The following is an 18,813-nucleotide window of genomic DNA, read 5'->3' as shown; positions in this document are numbered from 1 at the left end:
AGTAAATAATCCTTGATCTAGGAAGTAGTTGTTGACCTGTTTGTATACAACATTCTCCATATTATGTAAATTGAAAATGATTTTAAATCTGGTTGTAAACAAATCCACAAATCAAGGCATAATTCTCATTGTTTATGAAACATACTCTTATATGGTATTTCTTATGTTTAGTTGTTGCTGAAATCTAGTCAGAGAAGTGGTATTTAGTATACATTCTTATGTGCAGTGTAAGTTAAGTGTAAAAAGTCCATTTGGCAATGTTAGAACTGGCACTATCTTGTTAGCGTCTTTCATTGCTAGGTGTAGCAAGTCGAGGGAACCCTGTTTACATGACAACATTATAATAATACCATAATAAGACTCATAAGAATTTTTAAATACCGCAAACCTGGTAATTTTTTTTTATATTTGTTTGTAGGAAAGAACAGAATTCGCATGGAGATGACTGGTAAACAATGTATAGAAAAACCTGCATTTCTCAAAATACCCATGTTCATGTGTAAAAGGTCCTTAGAGGCTAGCTCTCATACAGAGCAGTTTCCACTCATAGGTCTGACCAGTGCTGGATATAGGCCCCCCCTTGTTCTTATCCTAAAAGTCAACCCATCCCCCATGGAGGGGGTGACTGCAAGCTGACGTTTACAAGCACTTCTAACTGTTCAGAGATTGATGAGTCCTCATCTAAAACAATGGATTATGTTCAACAAAATTCTTTTAACACATTTTGTCTTTGAAATTTGTATTCGTTTACTTTTTTTTCTTTTAGATTTTTCTTTTATTTTTTACCTTGAAGAATAGGCTTGTGTCAGCATTTTCATACATGCACACTCTGTCTCTTCATGGCGAGTTACTTGCCTGTGTATGTCTACTGTCCATTACACTGAGGCATGTTGTGTTTATTATGTGCAGGGAGTTACTCTCTGTACCTGCACTGCCAGGTCCTGTCCTGCACACAGACACACAGGCAAACTGAAGCCAGCTGGCTTTGCAGAAAGTCTGCCATCTGTTCTGATTTATGTAAGACTGTTAACCCTGGGCTAGGACGGCTCCCACTAGCTCACTAGCACAGAGTTAAACAAACAGATAAGAGAGGTTCTAGTTTTGAAGAATGTGGTGCTTTTTGCAGCTATATGCGTTGTGTAATAATAAGACAAACAATAATTTCACATTAAAAACTTAGTTGTAACAAAGCAGTGACATCGTGTTTAAGCAGAGTACAGCCACATATTTTTTTCTCCATTTTTTGGAGGTGGCTTTTTAATTTCTGTTGTTTATCAGTGGCATACATTGTGATATTTGTAAATATAAGCACTTTGGCACACTGTGTATTGGTACATCTTTGTAACTTTTTATTTGTTTTCTGTTGCTTAGGAGCCATTGTTAATGACATTAGAATCTGGGAGCATTTGTATCGAACCTGTTGGTCAGTTTTTGGTGTCTTCAAAAGTGGCTGATTCAGCCCCATTTAGAAATAAAACCAAACAATATATAATATACATATAAAATAATGCAATAATTCATGCTTGAAAGAAAAGTGGTGTTTGAGAGAATTTCAGATCTTTATTAATGTTAAGTGCAGTATAATATTTGTTATATTAGTATTCTGTATAGTACTAAATGTAAAACGTTAACCAGATGTACACCGTGCTTCTCTTTTTAAACCAAGGCCAAATAGTGTTGTAGCTGCATGACATACTGGTTTTCAGCAGGGTCACGGACCCGACTTGACCCATTAACACTAATGGCAGTTAAAAGTTTTTCCTAGGTGCTTTCCTTACTGTGTCAAGAGTGACCAAGATGAAGGGCTAAAAAAGGACAGAAAGTCTGAAAACCTCAGGTCCCCCTTCTGATTAGCAGGCTGTTGACTTACATTAGTGTTTTGGGGGGGGAGGGGTAGCACAGAGAGGTCAGAGCAGACATATTTAATGCTTGTGAAGTAATGGGGCTGAATCAGCAGATAGCTCCACAGGGAGCCATTAGTCCAGACATGTGTCATTAACCCTTTCTCTAAACCGAGCTCCACCCCTGCACACCCCCACTATTAAGACCAGAGCACTGTTTCAGGTGATAGAGAGAAAGAAGGAGTGAAAGACAGGCAAAGGGTAATACAGAAAAATATTTGTGTGTGTGTGTGTTTTGTTGTTTTAAACCTTTGGCCTAACTTCTTATGATTGTTCTGTTTATCACTGTCCATGACTCCTGTTTTCTGTACTGTTTTTTTAAGATGTCTTTTTCAAAGCAGGCTTGAGTTGCACATTACCTTTTCTAGAACACGTTGAAATGCAGAGGTATGCAATTTGTTGCTCTATTAATATATATATATATATAAAAAAAGAGTCAAATTTGACTCTTTCAGCAGCTACCTTTCAAGTATACATGGAGTAAGCGTTTAACACTAAACAAAATAACTGTAACTGAGGGAAAAGTTAAAAAAGAAAGTAAAAAAAAGTAATAGTGCAGCATTATCCATACATATTTAAAGAGGAGCTCATATAGAGTAAGACACAGAGGCTGCCCTTAATAACAAGCTGAGATTATAGTGTTATTAGGAACATCTTTGCCTTAGAGCTAATTTTTTTGTTAACATAACCTTTTTGCAGGCGTCCCCATATTGGCTGCAGCTTCAGGGCAACAATAGAGAGAAGGGGCAGGCCCACAACACCTGCCAGTCCTAATGGTAAACATATGTCGAGAAATGTAGCACGAGTGAGTAGGAGGATGAGAGGAGGGGGAGAGCAAGCGCACTTCTTCAAGAGGCTGTGTCAATAGATTGACTTTTTTTTTGTTGTTGTTTTTTTGGGTTTTTTTTCATGTAAATGCATCCACAGAGTTTTTAGTATGTCTGTGTTGGCTAGTGGTAAGTTGCATGCGGCAAACCAGAGTCTTTGCGTTGTTCTCTAACTCTAAAATTGATTAAGAAATCAAAATAGTAACACTAAAAAGCCAAAGTTTGCAAAAGCTGCTAGATAAGTCAGCTTTGTTGGATTATTGTGCATAAATCTATAGCTTCCTGCCCATTGCATTTTACCTTTTTTTTTTTTTTTTTTTTTACACAAAAACAAATTGTCACATAACACATTGTACATTTAAGTAAGACAAATTCATAAATATATTGCTGTCCTGCTTGGTACTCAAATGGATAATCAGTGTTAGCCAGCAGTAAGACTGCATTACTGTGTGTATTTGGTCGGTCTGTAAAAGCTCATTGTGAGTTTGAGGGGTCTCAACCCCCCCTAGACTTCAACTAAGAACTACACGTCATGTCTGCCACCTTCTCTTTGACCACAAAGCTGCCCATTATGGATACACAGGGTTCAATGACCAGACTGGACGCAAACAAGATGATGGTCGATACTCACTCTCCACATAAGACTTCATTTTTGATACACTTCTTATGTGTGTCTTCATGTTCTTTCTGTATAATATCTCTCTGCACTAGTCTTAAATCTCTTTCGAGCCTTGTCCAGTAGAATTCTCAAGTATCCAGTGGAGTTCCACCCCTTTAGGCTGCAATAAAACCAGTTGCCAAATCTACTGCCACTGGCTGATTCACCTCCCCCCGCTGCTCTCTTCTCCGTCTCCTCCATCTCTCCTTTTCTTGTAGCAGTCAGTTCTCACCTCCTTCCCACTTTATTGCTAGACTTATATGCTTTTTTAAATATGAAAACTCCAGTCCTGCTTTGCAGGGTGAAAGGGGGAAAAAACAAACACTTTCCCAGAATCATGAAATACATCTGTTCAAATGCTTAAAGATATGTAAAGATGTCAAATTTGTTTCAACATCATATCTTCTTTGATTCTTGATTATACCATGTATGATCATTGATGAATTTACAGTTTGTCTAACAAACTTGTCTGTAATTAAATCCATTTTAGTCTTTAACAAAAACAAATACAAAAAAAAAATGAGTATTTTTGCTGACAGCTTTTATTGAGTTTATAAAACTTACTCTAATCTAGAATACAATGTTACAGTGCATTCACACTAACCTTTTTGCTTTGAATCGTAGTCTGTTTTCTGGGAAGCTTTGTTTGGGAAATTGTGAATATGCAAACAAACTCTGCTTAAGATCAAAGCAGAGGACTTGGTCTCCCTATAAGTGCTTGAAGTAGAATGCATTTTGGGTGAGTACATTTATTTTATTCTTTTCCAAAGCGACTTCCATCTGAAGGTGGTGAGATGCAGTAAGCCCAACTAGAAGGTGTTAATATTCCTACCGTGTGGGATTCGAACTTCGGGCTATTGCATGGGAGACAGATACCCTGGTAACTGAGCTATCCAGCCACCTAGCTAAACACAGCCAAAACACGAGCTCATGTCTTTGTGTTAGAAACAGAAGTTGAGTAGAGTGTTCTTCTTCATTGTGTGTCTCGTCTTCTCCTTTAGCAATTCTTGATGTAGCTTCACCTCTGGCGGGGAGTGGAACATGTTATTTAAAAAGTTAGATTCATTCGAGTAGTGCTGTAATGAGTTGTCAAGGGGGGACCCGGAAATTCAGCCACACAGTGATTGAGTATTAAACAAGAAATGTGTTTATTGAAACAGGAGCTCCAAGGCAATATCCAGAGTCAGTCCAGCAGGGAGTGACAACAAGGTCCTTATATGCTGTGGGATACAGGATCCTGAAAAAGGGACTCCAGACATGAACAGGGAAAATCCAGTAATCCAGAAGAGTTGTAATAAGGCAGGCAGGGTCATACACGAGAAGGCAGAAAACAGGTTACTTATCAGCAGTGATGGGAATAACGGAGTTAAAATAAACGCTGTTACTAACGCCGTTGCCTTTTTTAGTAACGAGTAATCTAATTAATTACTTTTTCTATCGTTACAACGCCGTTACCATTACCAAAATGCCGTTACTACAAGTTACTGAGTGAAGCTACGAAGTGGTCGTCCCACTTGGTTTTACGCTAGCTTGGCTCACAGACACAGGAGCTCCAAATGTGTGTGTGTTTTCCCCTGTAGTGAAAACAGGGGTAAGCGATTAAGTAATGGTGATTGGAGGAAAATTTTATAAGCCAATCAGAGACACCAGGTGGGCGGATGTTTACACACAAACCCAGCACATAGAAGCACACACACAAAAAATCAGAGATGGCGAGTCCGGAGTCTCAGGGAAAGACGGCGTTTTCGAGGTGGAAATGATGAAGAAAATTCTTGAAGTACAGTTGTACCAGTTGTGGTCTTTTGAGGTGCAATAAATATTAAAACCTCTGTTCAGGTACCAGTCTTTGCTGTTCTACTCTATGCACCTGGCCTGTGAAACCTGTTCTGAAAAAAATCAAACTTCTTTGACATTTTTAAACTTTAAAAAAGTAATGAAATAGTTACTTTCCCTGGTAACTAGTTATTTTTATAGTGGAGTAACTCAGTTACTAACTCAGTTACTTTTTGGGAGAAGTAACTAGTAACTGTAACTAATTACTTTTTCAAAGTAACGTGCCCAACACTGCTTATCAGTGACAGGCAAGGCTCAGTGGTCAGTCCAAAGCGTCGGTTAAAATCCAGGGAAGGCAGACGGCAGGAAAATCTAACAGGGAATCAGGCACGGGAAATCCAGGAGACGTAGCAAGGTTGGCAACAGGAGTCTAGAAACAAGAGATAACTGCTGGATATCAACAGGGTTAGCCATGTTGACCATCTGGCAGGGAAGCAGAGACTGGAGTGTGTTTAAGTAGGGCGGGGAGCAGGTGGAGTGAGTGAGTAATCAGGGCAGGTGGAACAGATGAACTTAATGAGAGAGTGGAGGTTCCTGCAGGCAATGATCACTGCAGCGCAGTAATCATGACAAGTGCAACATGAATGTGAAGTCAGTTTGGAAGAATGCTTGACCCCTCAACTGAAATGAGTCTCCAATCATACCGAGTTAGCGCACTATCCTGGTGTGAATGCACCATTGGACATGCTAAAAAACAAGTCAAAGATAAGGAAAGAAATTGTTAAAAGTTAATAGTAGATTCAATTAACAGATTGATGTTGACAGGTTAGGGTGCCAGGATTGGTTATAAAAGAGCAACACCATTGGCTTAGATTTTCCAAGTAACACTGGCCATGGTTACATGATGTTTTTTAATTTAGAATTAATTATTCAGAATTTACATGGAAATAGTAATTCCGAATTGAGGGTTACATGGAAAACATGTTTAATTGTGTTTATTTAATTCCACTTAAGATCTGGGGATTGGGAAGGGTTGTGATTTGACAGGGGGAGGATGTGACGTATTTACGTCTACTGGAACAAAACAAACCAGTTCCTGCTTCTTTTATTTTCGTCTGCAACATGGAAGTCCACATAATGAGAACCATTTTCGCTTTGATTTTGATTATAGTTTTGAAGCAGCAGCTCAACACTACCATACTGCTTCACTTTCATCAGCTGAGGAGGAGAAGAGAGAGTACCGGAGAAGGGAATGAGCATGCGCAGAGCAAATCAAAAATTAAAATCAGATTAAACCAGCCACTTACTTTGGATTTTAATTTAATTTAATTTTCATTCAGACTTAGGTGTTTACAAGGTCATTTTTAAGAGGATTTAAGTTTTATTTGGAATTGAAAGAGAATTAAAACTCTTATGTAAACGTGGCTAATATGTTGTGGTTCACCACATTTTGTGAAACTCTGTCAGCATATTATCAGTCAGATTAGAAATACAATTCTCAATCCAAAAATTTAAGAAATATTCTTGTGAAAGGTTCTAGGAGTTTGAGAAATCACAGTTGGTGAACACCAAGTACAGAAAAAGCCATTTTCAGACATGAAATACATAACAAAATTGACTTTATTAATCTGTTAAAATGATGACATTCAGTAATTCACACTACGGGCACATTTTCAGTAATATTCCTGTTTCATTTAAACAAGTCTGTAAAAATGACACAAAGAATGAATGCCATATTTGCTACTTGCACATTTTACCTTCGATGTCAGTATAGTCACCTTGCTTTCACATTGTTGGACAACAAAGGAATCTGCATTTTTTTGTTAACTAAAAATGGATTTCTAAAACATAATAAAATCAAATTTCTAAAAATTGGACTAACACAAGCAGGTAGTGCAGTTGGAAGTGGAATTACTCTAGCATGTATAAGTTCAGTTGGAGTCAAACTTACCTTGGTCCTCTCTACATGCTAACACTCAAGGAACTTGAGATGGAACCACGAGGCACAGAACTCCGGTACAAATTCTCTTTGCCTGTCTCAATTGGTCTGATTGGGTTTTAAGAAGCTACATATGTTCTTTTGAACTGATTTGATAGAATGAGGTTATTGGTGTAGTTTTCTCAACATAATGTTTACACTTTTATTCATAAATAGATAATCATGAAGGAAATGTTAGTTTGTTCTGAATCTCATTGAAACATAAATGATAACGTAAATAAATGATGTCGGAGTACATTTAAATTTAATTTATACTGACTTTTTTCTTCCACAATAAAAAGTTAAAACTACACAGTATCAACATTAGTGATAATAATGAGAAATCTTTGCAAATAAAAGACCTCTGAGGTCAGGATTTGTCTGTATCAAAACAGGTTACGGAGCTGGTCAGGAACAAAAACTAGGAAGTGGGTTGATGCGTTTCAACTTTTCATCAAGACCTGCTGATGCTTTTGATATTCTAAGCAGTCTATAAAATCATGCATCAGAAAATATTAAGTTGCTATTAAAGGAAGAGTGAATAAATATAAGGGAGAAATGAAAAAAGGGGCAAAGAACTTGTATCTGAATTCTGTATTAGAAACATCTTTGTGTTCTTTGTTCCTCCAGACTCAGTCTGTCCATCTCAGAGGAGCAATAAGAACCACCACCCTGTGTCAGATACTCAGACACTGGCTGACAACACTGACAAGCCAGAGGATTTTCACCTTTTTTACACACGTGTACATACAGCTCAAAAAACACTAACTAATCACTGGACACTCACTAGAAGCAAATGTGACCTCCCACTTACTTTGTATCCCTTTATACACCCACACAAATAAAATGTGCTGATGTTTATCTGATTTTTATTCATATTTATCATAAAATATTTACTGCATTGTACTTTCTCTTTTATACTCACATACACAATCTACAAACACACACACACACGATCCCTCTTTCCATGCATATAAATGCACACATTTTCACTTGTTGGCTCTAGAAAGAGTCAAATGGCTCAATGTGTTAAAAGCATTAGGTAAGCATGGATCCAGCAGTACTCCTCAGCCTGGTATCATATGTCCTGCTTCATTGCAGTCTGGTGTATACATTCAGCTGCATCTCTGACCCTCCATCTATCCATCCCTCTTGCTTAACCCCCACCTTTTCTCCCTGGGGTGCATTAACACAGAGCGGGCCATCTTAAGATGTTAGCAGAAGACTAAATGAGCTCTGCTATTATAAACGCAGGCCCAAGCCGCTTGGCAGTGTAGCTTGTGCTAGCCCACCTCCACACAGGTTAGACAAATAGAAAGAAACCTTAATATAAAGAATATATTTATATAAAAAATGGGTAATTCCTGTTGGAATTTATATGAGGGAAAGGTTGAATCTGCAGAAATCAAAGGGAAGAAGGGAGGGGGAAAGTTAAATAGATATTAATTTAACTTTAACAAACTATCCCTTGTCCATATGGGATTGGTCTTTTTTTCTCCGCAGCTATTTTGGGTCCTGATATGACATTAACTGCTGGGAGGAAGCTGACCAAAACCAGCTGAGTGGCGTGTGTATGAGGCACTCAGGAGGACCAGGAGAGGGAAAAAGATCAAAGCAGCAAGTCTGTAACCTGTAGCCTGCTGACTGTTACCTCTAGCCCTGTCAGAGGCCGCGAGGAGGAAATAACGATACACCTCACATCCCGCAGCTGCATGTGTATGAGGCAGCGAACACACTGATGCCTTTGCTCCAAGGTTCACCGCAGCTCTTGGCCAGCTGTGCCACACTTGTCTCTCCATCGCAAGCAAGCAGGCAGGGGCTAGGTTAACATGAGCACTTTTCTCCCTTCATAAGCAGTTTACAGCGTGAATGCACACATTTATGTTGAAGAACACAGCTGAGAAATTCCAAACCCTACTCATCAGCCAGCCACTTGTACTCATAGCAAGTGTTGCAAAAAATCTTCTATATATGTAGCAGACAGATACCAGGTCTACAAAGTGTGGGGAAAAAATATTTTTATGTGAAATAAAATAATGTAATCTAGCTAGCACCTGACCTTAAGAGCTGATCCTCTTAGGAAATGAAAAAACTATTACATTTTTAACTGCTGAATCAAAATATTGTGGCTTTGGTATTTGTTGTGAGACTCTACATTAGAGTTTAAAAAATCAGGAGAAAGAAGAGGCCCTGAAAAGAAGGAAAAAAAAAAAATAGATTCCCAGCTAGAAGTTAGAAATATGAAAGCTGAGATAGGTTTTCTTTTAAATGTTCCAGAGATGAACATGTGTCAGCTGAGAGTTGGTGCAAACAGTTAAGTGGACAACGGGCATCTTTTTTTTATTTTGTCTCCTGAGCCCCACTGTGTTTCATCCCATGCTCCACAGGCTTGGCTTGTTTTTTTATATAATATTTTTTTTTTATTATATTAGTTTTTCCTTAATAAGTAAGATAACTTGATTAACTTTTTGCTTCTGTTCAGTGGCATATATATATATATATATATATATGTATGTATGTATAATATGTGTGTGTGTGTGTATATATATATATATATATATATATATGTGTGTGTGTGTGTGAATGATATACAGCTGAGTGTCTGTTTGATAGTGCAACTCCTCAACAATTCATCACACCTCACTGACTAACTGATTGGAACTTGTGCTTTTCTAGCAGAGTTTACATTATATAACTTTTTCTCAAAGTCTCTCGTCCCTAAACTGACCCAGGGGTAATTGTTTGTGATTGTGCTGTCATTAAACCATTTTGATCTACCTTTCTTCCATCTCTTTCTTTCCCCTCCCCTCAAGTGGTCCTATGCACTGGAGAAACCTAACACAGGCAGTGTGTTCAGCTTGGCCTGGTCTGCAGACGGCACCCAGCTGGCCGGGGCCTGCGGAAACGGACATGTCATCTTTGCCCATGTGGTGGAGCAGCATTGGGAATGGAAGAACTTTGTCATCACTCTTACCAAGAGGAGAACCATGCAGGTACAGAGAGTGAGAGAGAGAGAGACTGAAATAACATTTAGGTTACTGCTCCTTTTTGTCAGTAAAGCCATTTCGTTCATCTTGGTCTGTTTAATAAAACAAATGATTCGAGTGTTAAATTGACAAAAAGCCCCCCATTTTTGCTTTCTGAAACAAAAATCAATGAGGAAAAGCTAGTCTGAGAAGAAATAGTATGTCTAAACATTTACAGAGCCCATCTTGGTTATCTTGGCATACTAACATAAGAAGTACTGCTATGTCATGACGGTTTTTTGCAAAGACTTGAGAGATTATGTTATTTAGAGAAGCTGATGCTTCCCAAACCTTTGGAAATGATTGCCATATTTTAAAGCAGGACCCTCTCAGTGTAGCAGTGTGTGGCCCTGCAATGACAATGATCAGCTTGTTTAGCTGCCTCCTCACCTTCTCCATCCCCTACTGTTTAAATTCACACCAACCTCAAGGTAGTGTTTGCATGCAGTTAACACACCCAAGGGTACATATGCACGCACTGGTACGCTTTCAGGCAGGCACATAGACGCACAGAAACACGGTCACACACATGTACCAACACACATGTGCATTCATTTGCCATAAAAATCTTTTACCAAGTGCAGTTTGTGTAAACCAAACAAAGTTGGGTCATCAACCATTTATTTTCAGCTTTGCAGGCGCTTTTCTGTCTCCTCCTTCCCCTCCTCACAGTCCGTTTTTAAAAGTGCACATCTGCCAGTGGTTTGTGAATCAGCCAGCTAAATTTACCACCTTGCGGTCAATTTTTTTTATTATTATTATTCCTGGTTGTGTTGCATGTAAATTTGGATTGCTGGAGGGAGCAGTGGAGGAAGATTTGTAAAGCTGTAAAAATAACCCCACCTTTCACCTGGTGCTGGAAAAGGCCTTTTCATTCATTCAGTGAAAACTGCAGGGAAGTATTTATCTTATGTAGGTAAGAAAAAAAAAATCAAATAAAATAAAAATAAAAAAGTACCCTCCACTGCACTCGCCCACTTTAAACAGTAAAAACTGTTTTCTCTGAGCACAGTTGACCTGTTTATACTTGAAGACGAGCTACACTGTTCCCTCTGTGTTCGTGACTAAATTCAGCCGTCTGTGAAGCGAGTGTTTGTTCTTTGTTTTTGTTTAAATGTCATGTCTTTTCTCTTTAGAATAAAGTTTCTGCTCCTTCAGTCTTCATGACGTTAAGCCATCCTTACTTTTGTTTGTCACACCCCTCTTCTTTTGTCATCCTCCCCTGTCTTTGTACACAGGTGAGGAATGTGCTGAACGATGCAGTAGACATACTGGAGTTTAGAGATCGTGTCATCAAAGCCTCACTGGGATACGGTCACCTGGTTGTCGCCACTTCCCTTCAGTGCTACGTCTACAAGTCAGTTTTTCTCTTTTCACTTTTTCTCCTCTAATCCTGACATCGCATTTGCACTAGTCTTAGTTTTAACAGCTTATGATTTAATCATTTCTGGTTTTCACATTTACTGTCATACCCTTTACAATCATTTTGCAGACACTTTTGTCTAGACGACCTACATATAGGGAACCTTTAGAGGTTTTAGGTCCAACTAAAATATTATGAGATCCCATACTATACAACTAGAAATACCTTGTGTAAATTAAAAGGCAACATTGTACTTAATAGGTTATAGTAGCAAAGAAATTCACGTCCTTTTAGCACATAAACAGTGTAATAATAAATACTTTAAAGAGACTGTGCTGAAAGTTGTACCTGTTCAGGAGAAAGCCATAAAACACATGGTTGCACTCCTGAATACTGAAATATCTGGTAGTGGACCGATTTAAGACCATTTGTTGTTACACCTGCATGCAACATAGAGGGAATGTGTTTTGTTATAAGATGCAATGAGACAGTTGACCAAGTTGTTTGAAAGCTGTGGTGCTTATGATATGCAGGCATTCCCACATCAAAGGTCCAAACATGCTGTGACACACAGATTCTCACAATGAGCTGAAGCCATACGGCATCATCAACAGCTGTAGTCTATTGGTGGTTTTAGTCATTTGATGGCTTACATGTATACATGTTGGTAGCAGTCATGCCGTCCACCAGATAGACCAGATGAGTTTAATCCCAGGATTTTAGGTTCATTCATTAAGAAAGTACATAATTTTTAATCTCAACATTTTGATTTTATTTTTTAAATAAAAACTTATAAATATAAATCTCCATCCTCCAATTTTTTTTCCTCAGTGACACCCAACAATCAGATTTTGTGGAATATAGTAATAATTTTTACTTGTCATTTCAAGATTAAGCAATCTCCAGTGTTCCTTGCAAAAGGCAATAGTGCATTGTAACAATCTAATCAAAATCTGTGTCTGTGTCACATTTTCCTCTAGTAATATGTCCTCATCTGTAACTGAACTCTGTATGCTTCACTCATAGATTGATCCTTATCAGTTGTTGCTCAGAAGTTTTTGGTCATATGTTCCAGGGTTGTTGTTTTTTTTCTTACAAAATTTAGTTTTATTGTTTTTTTTTTTTTTTTTTTGTTTGTTTGTGTTTTTTTTTTTTTTTGTGGCAGCTCAAGAAACTGGAATACTCCTCTCATCTTTGACCTGAAGGAGGGAACAGTCAGCCTCATCCTGCAAGCAGAGAAGTGAGTTTTTCAACTCCAGGAGCAGTGCACCAAGAGACAGAGCAGACTGTTGGATCATCTCTTAGCTTCATTACTCTACACTGGCCACTCATCAAGCAGCAGCAGCACACACACACACACACACACACACACACACACAGGGTGTGCTCTAGCTTAGCCCATCATACAATAAGACTGAGAGTGAAACCACTGGGGGAAATTAGATTAATATGGAGTAGCTCTTGTGCAACACTCTAGTGCCGTCTCTGACACTTACCATAGAGCTAAATAGATTACTGGCTATTTTGCAGTCACAGCTGAGTTTGATGCATCTCGCTTACCAAGTTGACGTTATGTTAATGTACAGTACATTTTTAAATTACCTGCCTGTGCCAGTTAATTAGCTTTCATTGTCTCTTCATTCTTTTAGATCCCATTATTTTATCTATTACATTTCCCTCCTTGCTCTCTTTCATTCCTCCCCAGTGCTACCCCACTTACCCATACTTGAATTACATATCTATGCAAAATTCTTCCTTCACTTTTATCCATTGTGTTCTGTCTTTCCTTCAGACATTTTTTACTCGTGGATGGAGCAGGGTTGTATACATTCTCCTATGAGGGTCGTTTGATATCTTCCCCCAAGTTTCCTGGTATGAGAGCTGACATCCTAAGTGCCCAGTGCGTCTCACTTAGCAACGATACAATTGCCATTCGAGACAAGAGTGATGAAAAAGGTCGGGTGACTTCTTTGAGGACTGTCATTTTGAAAAATCATACAGACTGTTTTTACTTTGTCAACATCATCTTCTCTTTTTACCCAGTGATCTTTTTCTTTGAGGTCTTGACTGGAAAAGCTCTTGGCGATGGGAAGCCCCTGACTCACAAGGTAGGTAATCCTTTTCCACTGTCTTGGCTAAATGTGCTTCAACAACTAAAAAAAAAAAAAAACTCCACACCCATTGTTTCTTCTCTCTTCTTCAAATCTCTTTGTTTGTGCTGGGGGTACAAAGTGTTGTGTTGTTAAGGTTGATATTTTTCAGCCAAGATTTAAAAAATATACTATGAGTTTAAAATACAATGCAATGTGTGATAATCAATGTATAGGAATGGACAGGATGCTGATAGGAAAGAACATTTCTTTCAGACATTGTGATAATCAAGAAGTTCTATTGCCAGTGATCTATGATATTAACTTAAATAAAAATGGGAAGCCCCATAAAAGGAGCTTGTGCTTCACAGTAAAATAGTAAAGCTACAAGTTGCTATTTTTAGTTTAAGTTATTAATTTAATTACTTCAATTTAGCACCCAGCATAAATCATTCTAACAATTAACCACCAAAGAGATTAGATCTTATATCCCATTGTATAAACTGAGGTACGGATTTATGTAGCTGAATGAAAAACAAACAAGAGAAAAAAGCACAATGAAAATTATATAAAAAAAATTAAAAGGACATGACCAATAAAACTAATAAAGTCACTTGAGATAAGTTAAGGTTGTTCGTTTAATAAATTAATCCACTAAAAAGAAGAATGCCATATGATAAAATTAGACTAAATAAAAAACTTGACATGTCCAAAAGACAGAAATGTTTCAGATTCTTCTAAAGGTTATTTCAGGTTACAGGTGCATCGTAAGATAGAGTGGATATAACATGTTCAGTAAAAACTATCCAACCATAAGAGCTCACATTAAGGGATAACATTTACATACTGAAAAAGGGTTAAAACCCGATTAGGGTTTTTTGAATGAAAAAAACAAAGTGACTGTGATACCTTAAAGAGGAAATAAGACCATCCAACCCTAGCATACAGCTAACAATGATGTGGACTGAAATTTCACAAGTAATAAATCTTAGTGCTGTGAAGTTTCCAAAGACTAAAGAGTGAAAACTGAAGCATGAAATAAGAAAATGTCATTATTATCCAAAATTTATATAAATTTGCCTAAGATATTTTTCTACAACACAGAGCAAAAAATTATATATTCACAATCAAGAATAAAGCATTTTTATCACTTTGTGTCCTCTTTACCCATCACTTGATCTTCACTGGATATTTTAAAAGTATAAGCTTCTCATCAATCTTAATTCAGAAAAACCTATCCTTCCACTCTCCCAATATTTGTGCCATCCACTGTCAAGATGGTAAGCTTATCAAAGTTCTTTTAGCTCTGGTGAATAACATGTAATTAGTTATATCCCTATGACGAGTCAAATCAGTGGATCCAGGTTTCCATTGTCCAGACATGGGTCAATGAGACCCCCCTCTGGAGCCAGGCCTGGTGGCCAGGCCTTTGCCCATGGGGCCCAGTCGGGCTTAGCCCAAAAGGGTGACATGGGCCCCCCCTCCCATGGGCGCACCACCTGCTGGAGGGGCCATAGGGGTCAGGTGCAGTGTGAGCTGGGCAGCTGCCGAAGGCAGGGACCCTGACAGTCTTATCCTCGGCTGCAGAAGCTAGCTCTTGGGATGTGGAACGTCACCTCCTTGGCAGGGAAGGAGCCTGAGCTGGTGCGCGAGGTTGAGTGGTTCCGGCTAAATATAGTGGGACACCCCTTGATGCACGGCTTGGGCTCTGGATCCACTGTCCTCAAGAAGGGCTGGACCCTCTTCCATTCTGGAGTTGCTCTCGGTGAATGCCCCCCGACTTGGTGTCTATATGTTGGGGTTTACCATGGTGGATGAGAGGGTAGCCTCCCTCTGCCCTCAGGTGGAGGGGCAGGTCCTGTATGTTGTTTGTGCTTATGCACCGAACGGCAGTTCAGAGTAACCACCCTTCTTGGAGTCCTTGGAAGGGGTGGTGGAGAGCACTCCTTCTGGGGACTCCCTTGTTCTGCTGGGGGACTTCAATGCTCACGAAGGCAATGATAGTGAGACCTGGAGGGGCGTGATTGGGAGGAACGGTCCCCCTGATCTGAATCTGAGTGGTGTTTTGTTATTGGACTTCTGTGCTTGTTATGAATTGTCCGTAATGAACACTATGTACAGGCATAAGAGTGGCAGCGGGTTAAGAGAGGGGCAGAGGTGTCAAATAATCACCACCTGGCGGTGAGTTGGCTCAGATGGTGGGAGAAGATGCCTGTCAGGCCTGGCAGACCCAAGCGTGTAGTGAGGGTCTGCTCGGAACGTCTGTCGGAGTCACCTGTCAGAGTTTCAACTCCCATCTCGGGCAGAGCTTCAACCATGTCCGGGGTGAGGCAGAGCACATTGAGTCCCTGTGGGCTGTGTTCCATGCCTCTATTGTTGAGGCGGCTAACCAGAACTGTGGCTGTAAGGTCATCGGTGCCTCTCGTGGCAGAAATCCCCAAACTCTTTGGTGGACACCAACAGTGAGAGATACCGTCAATCTGAAGGAGGCCCATTGGGCCCTTTTCACCTGTGGGACTCCGAAGGCAGTTGATGGGTATTGGCAGGCTAAGCAGAACACAGCTTCTGCGTTTGCCAAGGCAAAAATTCCGCCATGGGAGGAGTTTGGAGAGGCCATGGAGAATGACTGCTGGACAGCTTCGAAAAGATTCTGGTCCACCATCTGGCGGCTCAGGAGGGGTAAGCAATGCTCCATCAACACTGTGTACAGTGGGGATGGGGGGCTCTTGACCTTGACTCGGGACGTTGTGGGTCAGTGGAGGGAGTTCTTCAAAGACCTCCTCAGTCCCACTGACAGGTCTTCCAACAAGGAAGGAGTCAGGGACCCTGGCATGGGCTCTCCTATCTCTGGGGCTGAGGTTGCTGATGTGGTTAAAAAGCTGTTCGGTGGCAGGGCCTCAGCGGTAGATGAGATCCGCCCGGAGTTTCTTAAGGCTCTGGATGCTGTGGGGCTGTCTTAACTGACATGCCTCTGGCGCTTCGCGTGGACATTGGGGATATTTCCCCTGGACGGCAGACTGTAATGGTGGTCCCTCTCTTAAAAAAGGGGGACCGGAGGGTGTGCTCCAGCTACAGGGGGATCACATGCCTAAGCCTCCCTGGTAAGGTCTATTCAGAATCAGAATCAGAAATACTTTATTAATCCCCTTGGAAATTCCTCAGGGAAATTTGTGTTTCCAGTACAACCCGTCCAAGACTAGACAGTAACAACATATAACACAAAAAGGATCAGGCATACTGAGGCAGCAGCCGTTTCTACAGCGCTCCTTTGAGCGGTCCTGGAGAGGAGGTTCCAGCAGGTAGTCAAATCTGGGATTGAAGAGGAGCAGTGTGATTTTTGTCTAAGTCGTGGACCAGCTCTACACCCTCTTCGAGGTCTTTGAGGGGGCATGGGAGTTTGCTCAACCAGTCTATATGTGCTTTGTGGACTCGGAGAAGGCATTCCACCGTGTTCCCTGGGGACTCCTGTGGGGGGTGCCACGGGAATATGGAGTGCCGGACCCCCTTGTATGAGCTGTTCGGCCCCTGTACGACTGGTGCCAGAGCTTGGTCTGCACTGCTGACAGTAAGTCAGATTAGTTTTCAGTGAGGGTTGGACTCTGCCAAGGTTGCCCTTTGTCACCGATTCTGTTCATAACTTTTATTTACAGAATTTCTAGGTGCAGCTGAGGTGTTGAGGGGATCCGGTTTGTTGGCCTCAGGATTGGGTCTCTGCTCTTTGCGGATGATGTGGTACTGTTGGCTTTATTGGGCGAATTGCTCAGCTCTCGCTGGAGCGATTTGCAGCTGAGTGTAAAGCGACTGGGATGAGAATCAGCACTTCCAAATCCGAGACCATGGTCCTCAGCCGGAAAAGGGATGGAGTGCTTTCTCTGGGTTGGGAATGAGGTCCTGTGGAGGAGTTTAAGTATCTCGGGTCTTGGATGGAGCAGGAGATCGTTAGGCGGATCGGTGCGGTGTCTGCAGTGATCCGGACTCTGCATCGGTGTGTCGTGGTGAAGAAGGAGTTGAGCCAAAAAGCAAAACTCTCCATTTACCGGTTGATCTACATTCCTATCCTCACACCCTAGTTCCTATATCAAACCTTGGGGTCTCCTGCCAGCGAGGTGTGTCCAAAAAACCTCCAAGGGCAGGTGACCAGGAAGCATCCTTATCAGAAGCCACTTCTGCTGACTTTCAATATAGAGGAGCAGCAGCTCTACATCAAGTTCCCTCTGAATGTATGAAGTCCTCACCTGATTTTTCAGGCTGAGCTTGGCGATTTTCCAAAGGGAGCTCATTTCAGCCAGTTGTATCTGTGATCTCATTCTTTAGGGAACTGCCCAAATCTTGTGAGGTTTAGGGTTGGAATGAAAAAGAATTCAGCTCTCTTTTCGTTACAACAGACCGTTGCAGTTCTGTCATTTACTGCTGGCAAAGCCCCAATGCATTTGTCTTTCTCTCACTCCTCTTTTCACCCAATTGTCCAAGACATACAACTACAGATCTGATTATACAATTACAAAATCGATTATCAACTCTTGGCACAAGGTGCCCTGGTACCAAGTATATTCATGAACCACCAACTTATGCTCAAACAGTGTTTGTTATTCAAAATCTGTAACTAGCACCACTTGGGTTCAGGTTCAGGAGGCCCTTCCTCCCAATCACACCTCTTCAGTTTACTTCATCATTGCCCACATAGAGCTGGACTCCTCTGTAGGAGTTCAGTTCCAGAGCCCACAGTGTGCATGCCCAACTAAATCAAGTCCACCTCACGCACCAACTCAAGATCTTGTCCTGCCAACAAAGCTATGTTCCACATCCCAGCAGCCAGTTTGTGACTATATGAATTGGCATTCCCAGGTCCCAGACTTTACCTGTCACACCAGCTCACATTGCTGCCTATCACAATTTTCCTCCTGACAGGTGGTGAGCCAAATTGGGTACAGTCTTCTGTTGCTTTTTCAGGCTGAGCTCCAGGGGGGTTCCCCTCTTCACGCAAGGCAAGTTTATGCAAGGTGTCCTTTGCATTCTGGAACCCATCCAAAGCGGTCTGAGAATAGTCTGACCCCCTTCCTGAAACCACTTTGCCTTGGAAGACCCTAGGGGCCACTGCCCCCAACCACACAGCTTTATCATGGAGTTACTCAAACTCCACCACCATGATAACCTGGCGACTGTAGAGAGGAGTTACTGAAAAGAGTACAGAAGAAAA

The 18,813-nt window shown here is 40.7% G+C and overlaps 1 protein-coding gene across 2 annotated transcripts in view; it reads left to right on the top strand.

Annotated features, from left to right (window-relative positions):
* Nucleotides 1–18,813, top strand: part of ift80 (intraflagellar transport 80 homolog (Chlamydomonas)) — a 55,492-nt gene that overhangs the window by 28,699 nt on the left and 7,980 nt on the right. For both annotated transcript variants that reach the window (XM_041994807.1, XM_041994806.1), the window contains exons 9-13: nt 9,951–10,130; nt 11,402–11,520; nt 12,692–12,766; nt 13,319–13,482; nt 13,570–13,634. In XM_041994807.1, the coding sequence (XP_041850741.1) occupies nt 9,951–10,130; nt 11,402–11,520; nt 12,692–12,766; nt 13,319–13,482; nt 13,570–13,634 (603 nt within the window). The remainder of the gene's footprint in view (nt 1–9,950; nt 10,131–11,401; nt 11,521–12,691; nt 12,767–13,318; nt 13,483–13,569; nt 13,635–18,813) is intronic.

This window comes from Melanotaenia boesemani, chromosome 9, assembly GCF_017639745.1.
Source record: "Melanotaenia boesemani isolate fMelBoe1 chromosome 9, fMelBoe1.pri, whole genome shotgun sequence".
In the NCBI taxonomy this organism is placed as follows: Eukaryota; Metazoa; Chordata; class Actinopteri; order Atheriniformes; family Melanotaeniidae; genus Melanotaenia; species Melanotaenia boesemani.
Note: the sequence above shows the minus strand (reverse complement) of the source record. Positions and strands in the feature narration are given on the sequence as shown.